Source organism: Schistocerca gregaria, chromosome 1, assembly GCF_023897955.1.
Source record: "Schistocerca gregaria isolate iqSchGreg1 chromosome 1, iqSchGreg1.2, whole genome shotgun sequence".
Taxonomy (NCBI): Eukaryota; Metazoa; Arthropoda; class Insecta; order Orthoptera; family Acrididae; genus Schistocerca; species Schistocerca gregaria.
The window spans coordinates 1,059,801,357-1,059,822,334 of record NC_064920.1 but is presented as its reverse complement, the minus strand read 5'-3'; the positions used below and the strand labels follow the sequence as shown (position 1 = coordinate 1,059,822,334).

General features: G+C 40.6%; 1 protein-coding gene across 1 annotated transcript in view; it reads right to left on the bottom strand.

Moving 5' to 3' along the window:
• LOC126281227 (la-related protein 7) overlaps positions 1–20,978 on the bottom strand; it is a 79,889-nt gene that overhangs the window by 11,705 nt on the left and 47,206 nt on the right. The window contains exons 7-8 of the mRNA XM_049979995.1: positions 18,096–18,351; positions 5,391–5,532 (exon numbers count right to left, since the gene is read on the bottom strand). Coding sequence (XP_049835952.1) covers positions 5,391–5,532; positions 18,096–18,351 — 398 coding nt within the window. The remainder of the gene's footprint in view (positions 1–5,390; positions 5,533–18,095; positions 18,352–20,978) is intronic.

Sequence of the window (20,978 nt, the reverse complement as noted above, 5' to 3'; positions counted from 1 at the left end):
CAATAGCGCGTAAGATTTTGTAATAATGGCTCTGAGCACTATGGGACTTATTTTGTAATAATGATGTGAAAATTAAATTACTATGCAAACTGAATATTTTTTAATAATTCCACACAATTTACACTGTTTGCTGATATTCTGTAAAATAAAATGGGCCTCACACTTGGGACATGCCCCTCTATAACATATCCACAACCCATCAAAATCCCTTATGCTTCATATGGCTATGGGACTTAACTTCTGAGGTCATCAGTCCCCTAGAACTTAGAACTACTTAAACCTAACTAACCTAAGGACATCACACATACCCATGCCTGAGGCAGGATTCGAACCTGCCACCGTAGCTATCACGCGGTTCCAAAATCAGTTATTTACAATTCTGATGGTCCCCTTGTAAGTCATCCTGTATCAACCTACAGTCACTCAACAACAAAACACTTTCTTGTACAACACAGTGTCATCCCCAAACTGTTGCAATTTGCTGCTCACACTAACCATAAGATTGTTTATGTGCACAAAGAACATGAGCACTCCTACCACACTTCCGTGATGCACATCAGAAGATATCATTGTCCCTGATGAACACTCACTGTCCAGGACAAGGTACGTGTTTCTATTACTTGAGAAGTTTCCGAATCACTACCAAATCTTAGAAACTATCTCATCAACATTCTGCAGTGGGGCACAATGTCAAACTCTTTCTGGAAATTTAGAAAAATGGATTCTGCATGTTACCCTTCATCTACGGTTCCCAAGATGATGTGGAAATTCATTCCAGACGTAGCAACTTACTTGTTTTCAACTTTTTCAGTTGCTTCTCAATGCCAGGGATACCTATTTATATGTCCTCCATAAGGAAATATGCATGACAATGATAGTGTGACTGTACAACTTTAATGCATGAAAGATTTTTTTTTTTATTTGAAATTTAAACTTTCAGCTTTCCTTTTATTATTCTCTGTTGCTACACCAGACTTATCAATGAGTGACTGAAGTGAGCTGACCCACTTAGTTATTTTTTATGGGATCATAATTTTCTCAGATTATTGGCAAGATCCTTCGTTAATTTATGGTGGTGGCAGTTGCATGCTCCACACATTCTGCAAATTTTGCCTCCTGAGATTTCCAATTCTTTTTCCAATCCAAGAGTACAACAATCTCTACTTCCTCAGCATTTTCCAAATTTTATTATTAAACCAAGGTGGAACCTTTCATTTCTCAACTTACTAACTCAGCACACATTTCTTCAGGGCATGATTTACAATCAGTTTAAACTTTGCCCATAATTCCTTTACGTCCATCATACTGGAACTAAACGGAGGCCATTCATTGTCTAACCAGGAAATATCACCAACTTGAACTCATATTTCAAAGTGAAAAGAGCGCACTTGTGAGATATCAGCCCTAGCAATCGACCCTGTACTTTCTTTGGTAATGATTCTGACAGTACGCAGTTACGAGCCTCTGAAGGTATAGCTTCTTAACTTTTCCACCAATTGTTTGTCACTCGTCCGCACCATTGTGGTCACTTAATGCTGAGCGCAAAGTGCTGTACAGTGGAGTGAGTTAGAGGTTTGTGAAATACTGTTTCCATTTTGGTAACACACACTGTTTATCATATCAATGTGTATGGTTTCTAACCTGTAGTTATGTCAGAGATCTCCTGGCTCCGAAATTTTTTTTTTTTTTTTTTTTTGAGATTTGTAATTGCAATCTAAATGAATAAAATGAATCAGTGTGCCAATAAAGAGGTAGCGCAGCACTATTTAATTATCAACATCTCTGTTATTTTCTTTGGATTATATATTCGGCATTGTTAAAGCAGAAGACATTTGCAGGAGATCTGCTATTCTTCAACGTGATAGGAATGATTAAACTGTAAAGTGAATATCATTAACTTCAATTCATAATAATTCTTCAATTACTTAGGTTTCTTAATTCTGATACTGAGGCATATATACAGCTGCAGAATATCAATACAAGAATACTATTAAAATAATATTGAAGGTATATGTGTGTGTGTGTGTGTGTGTGTGTGTGTGTGTGTGTGTGTGTGGATGTATCCAATTTCCCTCCTCCAATTCCCTCACCTTCAACATCCCATGAATAGGAGGGCTCTGTCATCCACTGCACAGTACGTGGTGCTCAGGCATTAGGTGACAGCAGTAAGGTGGAATGAGTGACAAACAACTGGTGCACACGGAAGTTAAAAGCTGTACTTTCAGAAGGTCATAACTGTGTATCAAAATTTTAGCACAGGATCGATTTGTGGGTCTGATTACTTGCAAGTTTGCTCTTTTCTCCATAAAATATGAGGTCAAGTTGGTGATGTTTCTTTGTAAGTAGATTTGTCAACAACTGCTTATCGGTTTTTTTCCAGCATAAAAACTCTTCCAGCCTCTAGATGGCTTAATAAACTTCAGTACCCATCATCACAAAGATTACTTCATGATCACTAATCTTAATCTCTATACTGAAGAGTCAAGGTCAGGCTTGTTCATAGCTACAAGATCTAAAATGTAAGGGGCAGTAAAAAAGTTTCTGTTCGAAGGCCATACAGTCCAGAAACTGTGTGTCAATCAGGCAAAATTGCTGTGAGCACTGAGGTACTGATCCCACAGATGTAGCTGGTTGAAGATACTCATTTGGTAAAACACCATGTCCTGCTGAGTGAAGAAGTCCGTAACTGTCTGCTACACATCCTCGTATGAGGAATTGTCAACCATTAAAGGCCTTTCTTAGGGGATCAAAGCCATGAGAGTCATACAGGGTGTTTCAAAAATGACCAGTATATTTGAAACGCCAATAAAAACTAAACGAGCAGCAATAGAAATACACTGTATGTTGCAATATGCTTGGGACAATAGTACATTTTCAGGTGGACAAACTTTCGAAATTACAGTAGCTACAATATTCAACAACAGATGGCACTGCAAGTGATGTGAAAGGTATAGAAGACAACGCAGTCTGTGGGTGCGCCATTCTGTACGTCGTCTTTCTGCTGTAAGCGTGTGCTGTTCACAACGTGCAAGTGTGCTGTGGACAACATGGTTCATTCCTTAGAACAGAGGATTTTTCTGGTGTTGGAATTCCACCGCCTAGAACACAGTGTTGTTGCAACAAGACGAAGTTTTCAACGGAGGTTTAATGTAACCAAAGGACTGAAAAGCGATACAATAAAGGATCTGTTTGAAAAATTTCAAAGGACTGGGAATGTGACGGATGAACGTGCTGGAAAGGTAGGGCGACCGTGTACAGCAACCACAGAGGGCAACGCGCAGCTAGTGCAGCAGGTGATCCAACAGCGGCCTCGGGTTTCCGTTCGCCGTGTTGCAGCTGCAGTCCAAATGACGCCAACGTCCACGTATCGTCTCATGCGCCAGAGTTTAAACCTCTATCCATACAAAATTCAAACGCGGCAACCCCTCAGCGCCACTACCATTGCTGCACGAGAGACATTCGCTAACGATATAGTGCACAGGATTGATGACGGCGATATGTAGGTGGGCAGCATTTGGTTTACTGACGAAGCTTATTTTCACCTGGACGGCTTCATCAATAAACAGAACTGGCGCACATGGGCAACCGAAAAGCCCCATGTTGCAGTCCCATCGTCCCTGCATCCTCAAAAAGTACTGGTCTGGGCCGCCATTTCTTCCAAAGGAATCATTGGCCCATTTTTCAGATCCGAAACGATTACTGCTTCACGCTATCTGGACATTCTTCGTGAATTCGTGGCAGTACAAACTGCCTTAGACAACACTGCGAACACCTCATGGTTTATGCAAGATGGTGCCCGGCCACATCGCACGGCCGACGTCTTTAATTTCCTGAATGAATATTTCGATGATCGTGTGATTGCTTTGGGCTATCCGAAACATACAGGAGGCGGTGTGGATTGGCCTCCCTGTTCGCCAGACATGAACCCCTGTGACTTCTTTCTGTGGGGACACTTGAAAGACCAGGTGTACCGCCAGAATCCAGAAACAATTGAACAGCTGAAGCAGTACATCTCATCTGCATGTGAAGCCATTCCGCCAGACACGTTGTCAAAGGTTTTGGGTAATTTCATTCAGAGACTACGCCATATTATTGCTATGCATGGTGGATATGTGGAAAAAATCGTACTATAGAGTTTCCCAGACCGCAGCGCCATCTGTTGTTGACAATTGTAACTACTGTAATTTCGAAAGTTTGTCTGCCTGAAAATGTACTGTTGTCCAAGCATATTGCAACAAACGGTGTATTTCTATCGCTGCTTGTTTAGTTTGTATTGCCGTTTCAAATATACCGATCATTTTTGAAACACCCTGTATGAGGGGAAATCAAGACTCTAGGGCAGGTGCTCGGTATCTTCCACTTGAGTCTCCCAGTTGAGGCTCGCCTCCCAGACAGACTGGCATCTTTTGTGTCTAATCGCAACCAGCACCAAACTCGACAACCCATTCTACAACTGTGCTTTTCAACAGGCAATTTGCACCATACACATTCTTCATTCTATGACAGATGTCTACCAGTATTTATCCTTCAGCAGCCTAGAAAGGAATAACAGCACATTCGGCCTGTTTGGAAGTATTTCATAATAAAGTCGCCACGGTTCACATTTCTGCATTTACTGCATTTACCATATACATGCCACATTAACCCCTTTCTGAAATGTATGCGCTTTTATACCTACATTGGAGCTGCACTATGTTGTACATACACTAAAGCAACACACTCAAATAGAAACTTGATCACCTTTTATATTGCCACCACGGCGTGTGGATTGTCTAACTAGTTGTTCAAGAAAGTTTTTAGAAAATGTGTTAAGAACTACTTCACAAGACTGTCTGTCTGTCTGTCTGTATGTCTGTACTACCTACAATGAATCTAATAGACATCCCAATCTATACTCAGTAGTTAAAGTCACCCGCAACTAATACTGCATGTTCTGGGTATATCCACATTAGTACATGCAGACTTTCTTTGAATGGTCCTACAAGTGTTACAGTGAAATCGGCTCGTGGGTATAAACATCCGATGATTACATTGAGTTCATTTAGACCGGGTACTCCAGTCCAAGGAACTTCACAGACAGATTGATTTACAACCTTGATAGACACAATATTTTTGTTGACTGCAGTTTAATTTTGATGACAAATCTGTTCATGCATAAAGGTTAACATGTTTAATGGAGAAATACAACAATCAGACACTAATTTTGTACCAAATTTAGTGACAATCTTATTATTACAAGTAATACTGTGACTAAATGTAGCACACAATTCCTTACTGATACCCCTTTTAAATTTACAGTATTGCTCCTTTTTTATCCACACATCTAATATCAAATAGGAAAAAAGATCTTACCTGGAATTCTGTGTTACATCATTACAGGCAACACTTACCAGAGAGTATCTCCATACTGCCAAAAGGCTTCTCTTGAACAAAATGTGCAGCAGATGATGGTGAAGAGAATCTCACATATGCTTCATTCGTCCCTTCTAAGATGTCAACGTACTGCACATCAGAATATCCTCTTACATCACTCTGTTCAGACAGAAATTATATATATATATATATATATATATATATATATATATATATATATATATATAAAGAAATATCAAGCTTTATCATAATTTTGATGATTATAACTATGCAACATGACATGGTTTTGCCCCGCAGGTTTCAGAAGAAAGTATGGATACAAAACAAACTTACTTCTCTGTAGAGTGTGCTGTTCAACTCACAGCTTTCAAGCAGAACTGTTTTTTTCCACAGGTGTATTAATATATTCTTTGGTTTTTCCCAACTTGTGCCAATACATTACGAGAAATGAGAGGTTTAGATAGTGGCTAACATGAGGATTGGCCACAGTGTATCTTTGAAATGTATATGGAGATTTGGCCACAGTATCTTTGACAGGTTTGTGGCACAAACATACTTTCTTTATGAAATTAAAAGTTTTTCAGAATGAACAAATGACAAACATTGTAAAGCTTTGTATTAAACAATTAACCCAGACCTTGGTCAGATACTTGATCACTGATCAGACAATCAAATAAATATGAGGAGTCTTCTACTGAAAGAATCCACCAGTTTGGAAAGTCACCATTCGGATACGGTGGTATGTTACGTAGAGGACAAAGGTGTAACGGGGCGTCTACTGATGCACTGAATGGACAAACAAACATGCAACATTTCCCACATAAGAAGGTGCTAAAATTTAACAAACCAGGAAGATTTTCATATTTTACAACAGTAAATATTAATTCTTCAATGAAAGTTGGTAAATTGAAACATTTAACAGATGTCTTAGATCAACAGAACATAGTTATCACAGCCCTTCAAGAGTTATGCAATATTGACCAGGACCCGACTGAATCAGGAGGATATCGACTTTATAAGGGCCCACCAGGAGAACGGGTAATAGAAAATGTTCCCCAATTTGGTGTAAGTTTCATGGTACATAATAGAATATTGGATTCCACTGAGGATTTTTCATCCAATTCCACAAGAATGGCATTGTTAACAATTAAGATGGAAAACACAAGATACACACTGATACATTTCATGCTCCAATTCATGTTAAAAACAGAACTGACAAGGACTTAATGGAAAAATTCTGGGATGAACTTGATAAACTAGTAAGGACCATACAAGATACTAACATTAAAATTCTGCTTGGGGACTGTAATGCGAAGATAGGACGAGAGAAGAAATTTCAAGATGTGGTGGGGCGATGGTCAGCGTTACGAACAAGAATGGGGAATGGTTAATAGAATTTTGTACTACAAATGGATTGGTTTTGAAGACAACAAGGTTTAAGAGAAGACCACATAAGTTAATGACATGGAAATGCCCTAACGTCAAGCTAGGAGAGTTCCAGATAGATCATGTGACCATGGATCAGAAATTCCATAAGGAAATCTATAATGTTAAAGTGCTGTGAGGCATTGGTGTTGATTTGGACCACTACATTTCAAAAACTAAAATCAAACAGACAACTAAAAGAAAAAGCAAACCTCAAATCTTAGATACAAAGAGAACATATGACCCTAGTTATAATATTAATAATCAGAGATATTACGAGAAATCAAGAATACCTTTAAGTGACAATCTAGAAGCCACAGTCAATAGATTATAAGTCTTGGCTGAAAAAGTAGCTCCTGTACAGAAATGCAAGAAACACGCTTGGTGGAATGAGAAATGCGATTTAGCGATTCAACAACCTGATTAAATGACCAACAAAAGAGAACCAAAAGCTCCAGGGAGGAATTAATAAATGCTAGATGGTCAACTGCCAAAGAAATTAGAAGGGTCAAAAGGCAATTTCATAAGAATTCGCTAAAATCTATCGAGGATGCTTTCAATCGCCACAAGACAAGAGATTACTATCAGACACTCAAACAGTACCAGTCAAAATACACTCCACACTCCAAACTCTTATGATGAAGGATACAAACGGAAATGTAGCACGTAACAATTATGACACTTCAATGATATTAGCTAAATATTTCAAACAGTGGGGCACCTGATCATCATTTGGAATTTGACTCCTAGCCAAGAAACAAAAAGCATTTAGAAAGAGTTATACTACCACATGCAGATGAAGTACAAGCAGCGATTAACTCACTTCGGAAGTATAAAGCAGCTGGTGAGAACCAACTAGTGGCAGAACTTTGGAAATATGAAAATGTACAAACTAGTCTGGGCTTAGGTAAACGCCTTATTGACATTTGGAATACTGAGAAGTGAGGAATACTGAGAAGTTACCAGAAGAATGGAATGTTGTGATAATCCATCCACTACACAAAAAATGAGATAGATCAGATCCAAATAATTATAGGGTTATATCCCTGCTGGATATTAGTAATAAAATTTTTTCCAAGGTTGTGTATTTCAGAATTCATGAATAAATAAAATAGAAAGAAACTTCCACATGGGAAAAATATATTAAAAACAAAGATTCCAAGACTTACCAAGCGGGAAAGCGCCGGTAGATAGGCACAATAAATAAAACACACACACAGAATTTCTAGCTTTCGCAACCGACGGTTGCTTCTTCAGGAAAGAGGGAAGGAGAGGGAAAGACAAAAGGATGTGGGTTTTAAGGGAGAGGGTAAGGAGTCATTCCAATCCCGGGAGTGGAAAGACTTACTCTAGGGCCGGAGAAAATCATGCGTGAATGGAACAAAATATGCCCACCATCTGTTAAGAGTGGAAAAAAGATTCGACTTAACTGCCTTGCATTTGCAGATGATTTGGCGATGCTAGCAAATAATACTGATGAAGCTAAGGTTCAGATAGGACAACTAGAATGATTAGCAGCAAAGGTTGGATTGCAAATTTCATTTGAGAAAACTGAAATTATGCCCAGCTTCACAGTTGATACGTCCTATGTCATACTCCATAATGATCAAAATATTAAAGTAGTAAAAAAGTTTAAATAGCTTGGTGAGATTATTACCTGTAATGCTAAGGAAACAGCATTAATAGAGAGTAGAACATTGAAACTACAGGGAGCACAGAGAATCACATGGCCAACCTACAAAAAACAATCTTTCTCAATAAATGCTAAATTTCGACATTACTCCTCCATCGTTAAACCAGAAGCAACATGTGCAAGTGAAACACTATTAAAACTAAATACTCAAGCAACAACTGACAAATTGCAGAAAGTTGATAAAAGAATATTCCAAACAATTATCCGTAAAAAGCATCAAGTTAATGGGCAATGGAGATTTCTGCCCAAATCAGTAGTGTAGAAAGAAAGTGAATTCATTATTGATATGATGCGGAAAAGAAGGACTGCATTTTTCAGCCACACATCTGGCCTACCAAATACTAGATTCCTGAAGCAACTTTTTGACTACTTCTGCAACAGTAAAACCAAAAACAACTGGTTTAAAGAAGTACAAATTGATCTGGATGAATTGGACATCACCACACTCCAAATTCAGCACAGAGAAGAGAAACAAATACATACTGCTGACATTCAAACCATCAGAATGGAAGAAGTATGTCATATCTGCACAAGAAAGAGCAGCCAGATCACAACGAACGAAGAAATTTTGGAGAACGAAGAAATTGCTGACTACTAAGACCTAAACTTAATCATTGTAGACTCTGTTGTATTATGTTTGATTTTAGTCCTCCAATGTGGGCATAAACTATGCAAATAAATAAATAAATAAACAAACAAACAATTCAGTAGTCATGTCATACAAAACTCTGGGTGGTGTGGGGAGAATTTTGTCAAGGGATGATCTCATTTCAGGGGTTGACTTGAGAAAGTCATATCCCTGGCGGAGTAATTTATTGATGTATTCGAGGCCAGGATAACATTGGGTGACAAGGGGGATGCTTCTGTGTGGTCTGAGGGTAGGAATATTGTTGTTGGATGGGGAGGAATGTATTGCTCGGGAGATCTGTTTGTGGACAAGGTCTGCAGGATAGTTGCGGGAGAGGAAAGCACTGGTCAGGTTATTGGTGTAATTGTTGAGGGATTCGTCACTGGAGCAGATATGTTTGCCACGAATACCTAGGCTGTAGGGAAGGGAGTGTTTGATGTGGAATGGATGGCAGCTATCAAAGTGAAGGTACTGTTGTTTGTTGGTGGGTTTGCAAACAACAGTACCTTCACTTTGATAGCTGCCATCCATTCCACATCAAACGCTCCCTTCCCTACAGCCTAGGTATTCGTGGCAAACATATCTGCTCCAGTGACGAATCCCTCAACAATTACACCAATAACCTGACCAGTGCTTTCCTCTCCCGCAACTATCCTGCAGACCTTGTCCACAAACAGATCTCCCGAGCAATACATTCCTCCCCATCCAACAACAATATTCCTACCCTCAGACCACACAGAAGCATCCCCCTTGTCACCCAATATTATCCTGGCCTCGAATACATCAATAAATTACTCCGCCAGGGATATGACTTTCTCAAGTCAACCCCTGAAATGAGACAAAATTCTCCCCACACCACCCAGAGTTGCCTTTCGTCGTCCCCCTAACCTCCGCAACATCCTTGTTAAACCCTACAATATTCCCAGACTACCTTCTCTACCCAGCAGTTCCTACCCCTGTAACCAACCCCGCTGCAAAACCTGCCCCATGCATCCCCCACAACCACCTACTCCAGCCCCGCTACTGGTAAAACACACACAATTCAAGGCAGGGCCACATGTGAAACTACACATGTCATTTATCAGCTGACATGCCTGCACTGCACAGCCTTTTACATTGGTATGACAACAACTAAACTGGCTGAGCGCATGAATGGACACAGACGAACTGTCCGCCTAGGAGATGTCCAATATCCAGTAGCGGAGCATGCCCTCCAGCATAATTCTAGGGACCTAGGAACCTGCTACACCGTATGTGCCATTTGGCTTCTCCCACCTAACACCAGTCCCTCTGAACTGCGGAGATTGGAACTTGCACTCCAGCACATCCTTTCATCCCGCCATCCCCCTGGACTGAACCTACGTTAAACAACCTCACTCCCATTTACTTTTCAGTCTTCTCCTCTTTCCCTTTCCTCTTTAGCCATTCATGCATCTTTTCATCCTACATCTTTATACTATACACCTCTTTACTTCTGTATGCATCCTCTTTGGTTTGAAGCTGGCACAGTACCTACAGTAGAATATCTTTGGCTTCCCTCTGACAAACCATGCCTCCATCCTTGCTACCTTCCCTGTTTTCCTTTCCCTGTTGCTTCATAACCTGAGTTATGAGTAACTAAATCCACTTTCCCTTCTTCCCTTTCTTTCCCCTCTCTCCTCCCTGATGAAGGAACATTTATTCCGAAAGCTAGGAACTTAAATTTTCGGTTGTTTTTTGTGTTTCTATCGGCTGTACTGAGCTGAGGTAAGTACTGGCCAGCCCCTCTATCTCTTTGTTAGTAATTGTTTCACATCTTTATATGAGATTTTTCATTAATTAGAACATAAATAATTCTGTATTATAAGAGCAAAATAAAATGTGACACTTATGTATGAGGGAGGTTCAAAAGAAAAGGTACAAAACAATACTGTGGGTATAACTGGAGTCTTTATTAAGAAGTAATCACCAGAGTCCTGAGAACAACTATCTCACGTTTCACGAGTCGAAATACTCCCTTTTCACAGAATTCCTGTGGCCATAGCACAAGCCAGTCCACTGTCCCCTTCACTTCATTGTCTGAAGTGAAGTGCTTCCCTCAGAGATGTTTTTCTAGCAGACCAAACTCACGGAAGTTGCAGGATGACAAGTCTGGGCTGTAGGACAGATGCTCAAGCTGCTGGAATGTTTCCTTAGGCTTTATTTCCCTAATTGGGCTATTAGGAATAGGCCGCTGAAAAGTCCAGTGATCGATCAGTAACTTCCGTATCTTGCTAGACTTCATGCCTCTCTTCCTTCTTTCTTGAGGTCACCATACAATACCAATGCTTCAAAATGGCCCTGTTATTCAGTACCCTTGAACTGTGACACAGCATCTCTCCATGGACTTTGATCTGTTGTGATGGAGACTTTGATCTGTTGTGTGCAAGATGCTGAAAGACACTTCTCTTGTTCCAAGGAAGTTAAACTCAATGTATTTCCTATCATGTATAACTCTAACTTCTCTTAATGAATTGACTACACATGCATTATATTCCAGCTACATGTTGTCATGTGTCCATCACCTGCAAGTCTCCGAACAATAGGGTGATAAAATCTGAACAGCGATGCTGTGTTGATTTCTTTGGCATTATGGAGGTCACATGTACTCCTTGTCTTTCCACTGTGGCTCTACAGAGCAAGTGACTCACCAAGCATGTAGAATTGCCAGACTGTGGCCCACATGGCTGACATCACAGGATTGGCACAATTCCGATCCGCACAAACCATCAAAAACTCTCTCTTACTAACTACCTTAATCCACGAATATCTTTTGTCGGCCAATGGATATCGAGGATGTGGAACATGTCTTTCTATGAATGACATGTAACATCTCACTACTCCCACTCGAACTTGGCCATTATACATTGTGTTATTTTGGAGATATGTGGACATGAATTATCATTAAGTAGAATCACTCCCTCCATGAGCAGAACAGGCCGTTTGCTTTTGATGGACCTGCACAGGCTATGGAGTGTCTCACAGTACACATCAATGTTAACAGTTTTTCCATGTTCAAGGAATTCAATCACTATCAGACCCTGAATGTAAAAAAAGACAGTGAGCATCACCCTGACTGCTGAGGGCACAGCTTTGACTCTTTTAGGGGGAAGTGACGACACTACCTTCGTGCCGTTAGATGTCTCACTATGTTACCCCGAAGTGGCGTGTAAATTTCAACTGGTCTGGTTAATGATGTATTGTACCTTTTCATTTGAATGCTCCTTATATTATCATACATTTTGATAATTCAGCTTGTAGCTCTCAAAAATGATATTATGAAGGGCTAAATGGATGGATGGATATGGCATTATAAACACTCAACAGTGTAGTCTTTAGCGCCCGAACGGAAACAACAATGGACAAGTGTCACTAAAATGCAGCAAGTGCAAAAATGGGACTAAAATTAAAGGTGAAAGTCTACATAGGCAGTCTGCACATCAACAGTAGCAAAGTGGAAAGCAGCACATAAAGAGGAGAACTGCAAGAGAACATAGGGGAAGGGGTTAAAATGAAACACATAGCACATATTTGGAACTGACCTATTACAAGAATAAAAAGGAGTGGGGAAGCCACTCAGCAACAAACTAAATATTCCAACCTAAAATTTTAGGCTGAAGCCTAGAAACATCACAGTACCTTAAAACTTTCTTGACACTCACCTCGTCATCGGCTAAAATCGAGGGCAGATCCCCACTAATATTAACTTCCGCCCTGACAGAACGATATATATCACACTCAACTAAAATGTGGCGTACAGTGATTCGTACGCCACAGGCATCAGACAGAGGGGGTTCCTCTTGCCATAGTAAGAAGGCAAGCGTAAGAGGACAGTGCCCTATGCGAAGAAGTGTAAGGGTCACTTCGTCACGCCTAGGTGACCGGCAGGAGGAACACCACGGCTGGATGGTGGGTTTCACCAACTGCAGCTTATTTTCCCTCACCGCCAGCCATTCCTCCTCCCACAATTGCATATACTTCCGCCGCACCACACAAACGACACCTTGCAAAGGAATAGAACATTGTGTCACCTCCGGTAATCTGCAGGTGTCCTTGGCAGCTCTATCAGCTTGTTTATTTCCCTGTATACCCACATGCCCTGGCACCCAGCAAAAGAACACTTGCTTGCCCTGTCGTTGGAGGATGTACAGTTGGTCGTAAAACCTGTACTCCGCTGGGTACAGGTTCTGCAGTGACTGTTATGCACTCAGTGAGTCAGAGCAAATTAGGAAGTGTTTGCCCTGAGTAAACTGTATCTGCTCCAATGCCTTCAGGATCGTGTGAAGTTCTGGAGAAAAAACAGTGTATTCCTGGGGAAGGCAAATCCAGATGACACGTTTGGGGAACACTACTGAGCAGTCAAGAAAATCCCCCTGTTGGGATCCATCAGTGTAGACTACTGTAAAATCATGATGCCTAACTAAAATGTTAAAAAACAAAGATTTGAAAGTAAAATATGATGTAATGTCTTTCTTAAAATTTGCCAAAAATTTAAAATCAGTGTGGGCCACTAGAGGAGCCAAGGTGGATATCTGCTCCAACCTCGACGTGAAACATTAAAACCGGTCACACCCATCTCTAAAATGCAATCCTTTGCACGAATCCCAAAGGGGCTTGTTGCTCGTTGCCGGTTGCGAAAAAGCCTTTCCAGTGTGGTATGCAGGTGTGTATGGTGTGAATAAGATTTGATAGGCCTGGCGCACCATTAGTAGACGCCGCCGGAGGTGAAGTGGTGGTTCACCTGCCTCTGTACAGAGGCTCAGTATGGGGCTCGTTCTGAATGCCCCAACGGCCAACCAAATCCCCTCATGGTGCACCACATCCAACAGCTTCAAATAAGTGGGTCTTGCAGACCCATACACCGTGCATCCATAATCAAGCCGGGACCGCACAAAAGCTCTGTAAAACCGGAACTGACAAGTCCTGTCTGCTCCCCATGTGTGGTGACTAAGACATTTTAAAATAGACAGCGCCTTAAGAGACCGCTCCCCCCCCCCCCCCCCCCCCCTTAATGTGTGGCAGCCACATAAGCTTAGAATCAAAAGTGATGCCCAGAAACTTCACCGTGTCTTTAAAATTCAGAACGGTGTGCCTCATCCTAAACTCAGGCAAGTCAAAAATTGAACAAGAACGGTTAAAAAGAACACACACCGACTTATCAGTGAAAACTTAAAACCATTCTTCTGTGCCCATTCATCCAAACGTCGCAGAGTGAGTTGCAACTGACGAGTCGTCATTGCAAGGCTTGAAGAAGAGCAAAATACAAAGAAATCATCCACAAACAAGGAACACTGCACAGGACTTTTCACAACATACGTAATACTATTAATAGCAATAGCAAAGACTGTCACACTTAAAACACTACCTTGAGGGACACTGTTCTCTTGTTCAAAGCGACTAGACAGTACGTCTCCGACTCGGTACCGAAAATAACGTGGCGACAGGAAGGACCGAATAAAATTGGGAAGACATCCACGAAAACCCCATTTGTGGAGTTGCCTGATGATAAGATGCCTCCAAGTAGTGTCGTATGCCTTTTCAATGTCAAAAAATATTCCCAAGAGGTGATGCTGGCGCAGGAAAGCCTGTTGTATAGCTGCCTCCAGGAGAGCCAGGTTATCAAAGGTGGAGCGATACCTCCAGAACCCACACTGAAAGCAACTAAGGAGTTGTCTGGATTCTAACATCCAGACAAGGCGGTGGTTGACCATCCGCTCCAAGGTCTTTCCCATGAAGCTAGTGAGGGCAACACTACGGTAACTACCTGGGCACGTGCGGTCTTTCCCAGTTTTTAAAAGGGAATTAAAATTGCTTCACGCCACAAGTCGGGGAAGTGACTGGACATCCAAACAAGATTTAAAAGTCGGAGGAGGATTTCTTTATTTCTCCCTGTGAGGTACCGCAGGATGCTATAGTGGATTCTATCCTGACCAGGGGATGTATCACGAGCCCCACACAATGCAGAATCCAGTTCCCACATGGAAAATGGGCAGTTGTACTCTTATGAAGGGCTAAAGGAGATAATACAGAAATTAACAAGAGAGAACTGATTTTCAAGACTTATCTTATAAATGAAACCAAATTTTTATGCAAAGTAAAGCATGTGGACTATAGCTGTTTGTGATGCAAAAGATCTATGGAGGTATTTTAACACATTCCAGGCACACCACAGTGACTGCTGCAGTTCCACAAAGTCGGAAACTTTTTATGCAGCTCCAGCTTATAAGACAATGGAAAGTAGATTACTGTGTGTTTCAGGAAAACTGTCATTGATTTCAAAACCATTATCATCAATTTTAGAATCAGATTTTTCAAGCAGCCTCAGAATTTTATGATAAACTTTTGTGATCAAAACAACTATGGAAGCTCACTGCAACATCGAATGTGAGGGAACTGATTATGCCTGCAACATGTGTTTCAAGTCACGTAGCCCTTTATGGAAGCAGGAACATCCATTTAGTAGCACTCCAAAATACTAAAAAGCGAATAACTGGCTTTAAGCAGTCACTGCTCCAACATAATACGTCATGAAGAAACAATCAGGAAAGCTGCACACACGTAATTCTTCGCTTACTGTTAGGGGGAATCACAACACGCCCGTAGTTTCTACTGGTAGTGACAGGAATGTGTTAAAGGGCTCCTGGAAAACTAAGAGTGAAGTTACTAATTACGATGTGGGTCTAAGAAAATTTTAAGAACAAAAAGTATATATATAATTTGAAAGTGGGCTGTGCGTGAAGTGAAAATTATATTTCCAATAATATACAAAACTATTGAACTGTATAACTACAGGGAGTTTCAAGAATGACCGGTATATTTGAAATGGCAATAAAAACTAAACGAGCAGCGATAGAAATACACTGTATGTTGCAATATGCTTGGGACAACAGTACATTTTCAGGTGGACAAACTTTCGAAATTACAGTAGTTACAATTTCCAACAATAGATGGCGCTGCAAGTGATGTGAAAGGTATAGAAGACAACGCAGTCTGTGGGTGCGCCATTCTGTACATCGTCTTTCTGCTGTAAGCGTATGCTGTTCACAACGTGCAAGTGTGCTGTGGACAACATGGTTCATTCCTTAGAACAGAGGATTTTTCTGGTGTTGGAATTCCACCGCCTAGAACACAGTGTTGTTGCAACAAGACGAAGTTTTCAACGGAGGTTTAATGTAACCAAAGGACCGAGAAGCGATACAATAAAGGATCTGTTTGAAAAATTTCAAAGGACTGGGAATGTGACGGATGAACGTGCTGGAAAGGTAGGGTGACCGTGTACAGCAACCACAGAGGGCAACGCGCAGCTAGTGCAGCAGGTGATCCAACAGCGGCCTCGGGTTTCCGTTCGCCGTGTTGCAGCTGCGGTCCAAATGACGCCAACGTCCACGTATCGTCTCATGCGCCAGAGTTTAAACCTCTATCCATACAAAATTCAAACGCGGCAACCCCTCAGCGCTGCTACCATTGCTGCAAGAGAGACATTCGCTAACGATATAGTGCACAGGATTGATGACGGCGATATGCATGTGGGCAGCATTTGGTTTACTGACGAAGCTTATTTTTACCTGGACGGCATCATCAATAAACAGAACTGGCGCACATGGGCAACCGAAAAGCCCCATGTTGCAGTCCCATCGTCCCTGCATCCTCAAAAAGTACTGGTCTGGGCCGCCATTTCTTCCAAAGGAATCATTGGCCCATTTTTCAGATCCGAAACGATTACTGCATCACGCTATCTGGACATTCTTCGTGAATTCGTGGCGGTACAAACTGCCTTGACAACACTGCGAACACCTCGTGGTTTATGCAAGATGGTGCCCGGCCACATCGCACGGCCGACGTCTTTAATTTCCTGAATGAATATTTCGATGAGCGTGTGATTGCTTTGGGCTATCCGAAACATACAGGAGGCGGCGTGGATTGGCCTCCCTATTCGCCAGACATGAACCCCTGTGACTTCTTTCTGTGGGGACACTTGAAAGACCAGGTGTACCGCCAGAATCCAGAAACAATTGAACAGCTGAAGCAGTACATCTCATCTGCATGTGAAGCCATTCCGCCAGACACGTTGTCAAAGGTTTTGGGTAATTTCATTCAGAGACTACGCCATATTATTGCTACGCATGGTGGATATGTGGAAAAAATCGTACTATAGAGTTTCCCAGACCGCAGTGCCATCTGTTGTTGACAGTTGTAACTACTGTAATTTCGAAAGTTTGTCTGCCTGAAAATGTACTGTTGTCCCAAGCATATTGCAACAAACGGTGTATTTCTATCGCTGCTTGTTTAGTTTGTATTGCCGTTTCAAATATAACAGTCATTTTTGAAACACCCTGTAAATTTGTACAATATTGTAAATGTAGCATAAAACTCAATAACTGAGATATTCTGAATGCCAAACTAGTACAGTTCAAGAAGACAGGAAAAGCGCATTTTCTTGGATTTAAGTAACAGTAATCTTCAGGAAAACAATTTTTTCAGCAAAAGTTAGTGATGAAACTCTGCTAACAAACAAATATAAAGACACTGCATTCTTTGTGCTGAAGAATTGTAATTCAAGTCCAATGAACAACAAACCTCTTATGGACACTTCTCACAAATTCATCATATTCACACATGTGGTAGTCTTCAGCCCCCAACAACAGTTTACTTTCCAGCCTGGATTTAGACAACTCTGACCAGTTGGCAGTGAGGTGTCACTTTACACAGTTAAGTATGCTCTTTCACTTCTAAGTGAGCGACCCTCTTCATTTTAATGACTAATGACTATACATACGTTTGGGTTGCAACCAAAATTTGTTTTTGCTGTAGATCTCCCTGCAACTAAACTAACTGATGAGACTGTCTCTTTACAACCATAGCACCTTGCCATTGCTTTTGGCTGACTACATTCAATATGAACCTACATTCAGTATCTTAATTTGTTAACCAATTCAGTAAGGATTCCTCAACATTTACCTTGAACTTCACCACATCAGTGATAGGCTCGTCAAGTGTAACATGTGCTATGACGCCCGGAGTAAACACAGTTCGAGGAGGTTCTGCAGACACAACTGCTTGCTGCTGTGCCACTTCATGGTGATTTTCACCATCCTCACTGTATGCACGGGGAGTCTGAGAAGCCCACCTCGCCCTCGCCAGATGCTGCTTCACTGCCTTCATTTTGCTACGCTGCAAGTCCAGGTATTTATTTCGGAGGCGTTTCCATTCACGCCTGCAACACACATTCCAATTACAAAGGTCTTAAACATAAAAATTGTTTCAAATTTATTAAGTGATTTTTATATTGTTTTCAATGCTGTTTTTGGGAAAAATAATGAAAAAATTCCATCACGTACAGTTATTTCACAATCTGCTTGTCTAGTTTTAGCTTTTTTCTATATTTCAGCACTCTAGTCAGTTTGAATTTTGGTTTTTAGGATCTCCATAAACTGTTACTTACCTATTTTTATACAAGATATAGGTAAAATAAAAAGTAATTAGGAGAAACCAGTAGTAGTTTCATGTCAGTGCCTGTCTGTCACGCTACCCCTTCCCCCACCATCACCAAGCAGTGAGCTTCTGCTATTGTCCTTCAGTTCACAGTACCTCTTCACTCTGTGCTGTTCACGTGTTGTTGTTACTACTGCTTTGAAGTAGTGACTGTTTTCTTGTGTTGTGAATTTGTTTTATGGACAATGGTTACCAGAGGATGCATAAACTCGCCAGATTGCTTATGCTACATTTGTGGTAACTATACCATTAAAAAGCAACAAAGAAACATTTCCGATTTTGTTGAAAAAGTATATTTTGCCTAATTTGGTATAAAGTTAGGCTATCAAGATAAGTCTTGGGTCCCACACAAAGTTTGTTCAGTGTCTTTTGAAGAACTGAGACAATGGTTTCAATGTAAAAAGCAGTCCTTACATTTTGAAATACCAATGGTTTGGAGTGAGCTCAAAAATCATAGTGATGACTGCTATTTTTGTTCTTGCAACGTACGAGGTTTCAATTCTAAAAACAAAAAGGATGTCTCTTACCCTAACATTCAATCAGCCATTAGCCCCTGTTCCTAATGGACATGAAGTACCAATAACCTCTCCTCCAGATTCTTTGGGTGATATAGATGATCACGAGCCATTGGCTTAGCAAGGTGATAGTGAGGAAGACAGAGACTGCTACAATACTGGCTCAACCAATCCTATTCCATTCTCACAATCTGAACTGAACAATTTAGTTAGATACCCAGGCCTTTCTAAAGAATCGGCAGAGGTTTTAGGATCTAGATTGAGAGATAAACGTATGTTGGTTCCGGGTACATCCTTTTCTTGGTATCAATCAAGGGAAAAGGAGTTTGTATCTTTCTTCTCTCAAGAAAGTGACCTGGTGTTCTGCAGTGATGTTCCTGGACTTAATGGCACATTTCAAAATAGAATAAGCTCCTGATGAGCAGAGACTTTTTATTGATGCTTTAAAAAGAAACCTTAAAGCAATAATTCTACAAAATGGCAATAAGTATTCTTCTATACCAGCTGGACACTCGGTTCACTTAAAAGAATGTTACGAAAACCTTGAACTGGTTTTAAGCAAACTCTGCTATTCAGACCGCAAATGGACACTGATTTAAAAGTGACTTCAATGCTGCTTGGTCAACAAAGTGGCTATACAAAGTTCCCTTGCTTTCTCTGTGAATAGTAGAGACAGAAAGCAACACTACATAAAAAAGCTTGTCCCTTGAGAAAAAACCTTACAGGTAGGTGTTAAAAATGTTGAGAGGAAAAGCCTTGTGTATCCCAAAAAGGTGTTACTTCCACCACTTCACATTAAGTTGGGACTGATGAAACAATTTGTTAAGGCATTGCCAAAAGAAGGGGAGTGTTTCAGATATCTTTGTGGACAGTTTCCTGGTTTATCTGAGGCAAAGCTAAAGGAAGGAATCTTTGTTGGACCAGACATTATAAAACTAATGACATATCCAAACTTTGTGGGCAAAATGGAAACAAAAGAAAAGGCAGCATGGACATCTTTTAAATTAGTTGTTAACTGTTTCCTGGGAAACAAAAGAGATCCAAACTACATGACAATCATCGCAGACATGCTTGACAACTTTAAGAAGCTGGGCTGTAACATGAGCATTAAAGTTCATTTTCTCCACTCACATCTTGACTACTTCCCTACAAACCTTGGTGACGTAAGTGAAGAGCAGGGCAAAAGATTCCACCAAGACATCACAGAAATGGAAAGAAGATATCAAGAAAGATGGAATTTCGACATGATAGCAGACTACTGCTGGATGATAAAAAGAGATGATTCTCAACGAGTCCACACCCGCAAAAGCAATACAAGAAGCTTCGACAGAAAGTGAAAGCGTTATTATAAGGACTTATGAGCTTAAAGAGAAATGGAAGTGTACTGGAAATGTAGTTTAGAACATGATTTATAAATTAAATTAAATTTTGTTCTTATACCCCAAAATACTCCCCTTTTTTTTAAAAGAAAATCTGATGTGATAGAAAAAAATGGATTGCATTTTTTAAATCAGTGCTGAAAAGTACATAAGTCAGTTATCAAATTTCAAACAACTTTCAAATAATATCACTCGACAATACTTGCTCAGATCTATTATACTGAAATGACCATAAATAAAACTTATTCAATACAGCAAGTATACCGAACACAGTAAGAGATGCTTCTTTACCAGTTATCTGCATTTGTGTAACAGTGAATAGTTCACAGGTATTTAAATATACAAATACATCTCAAAAGAAAGTTGTTTTTACACACTGGCAGTCAAAAGTCATAGTCCAATTAGTCCCATATTAATAACACTGGTAGGAATACAAGCACCATACATCACTGTCC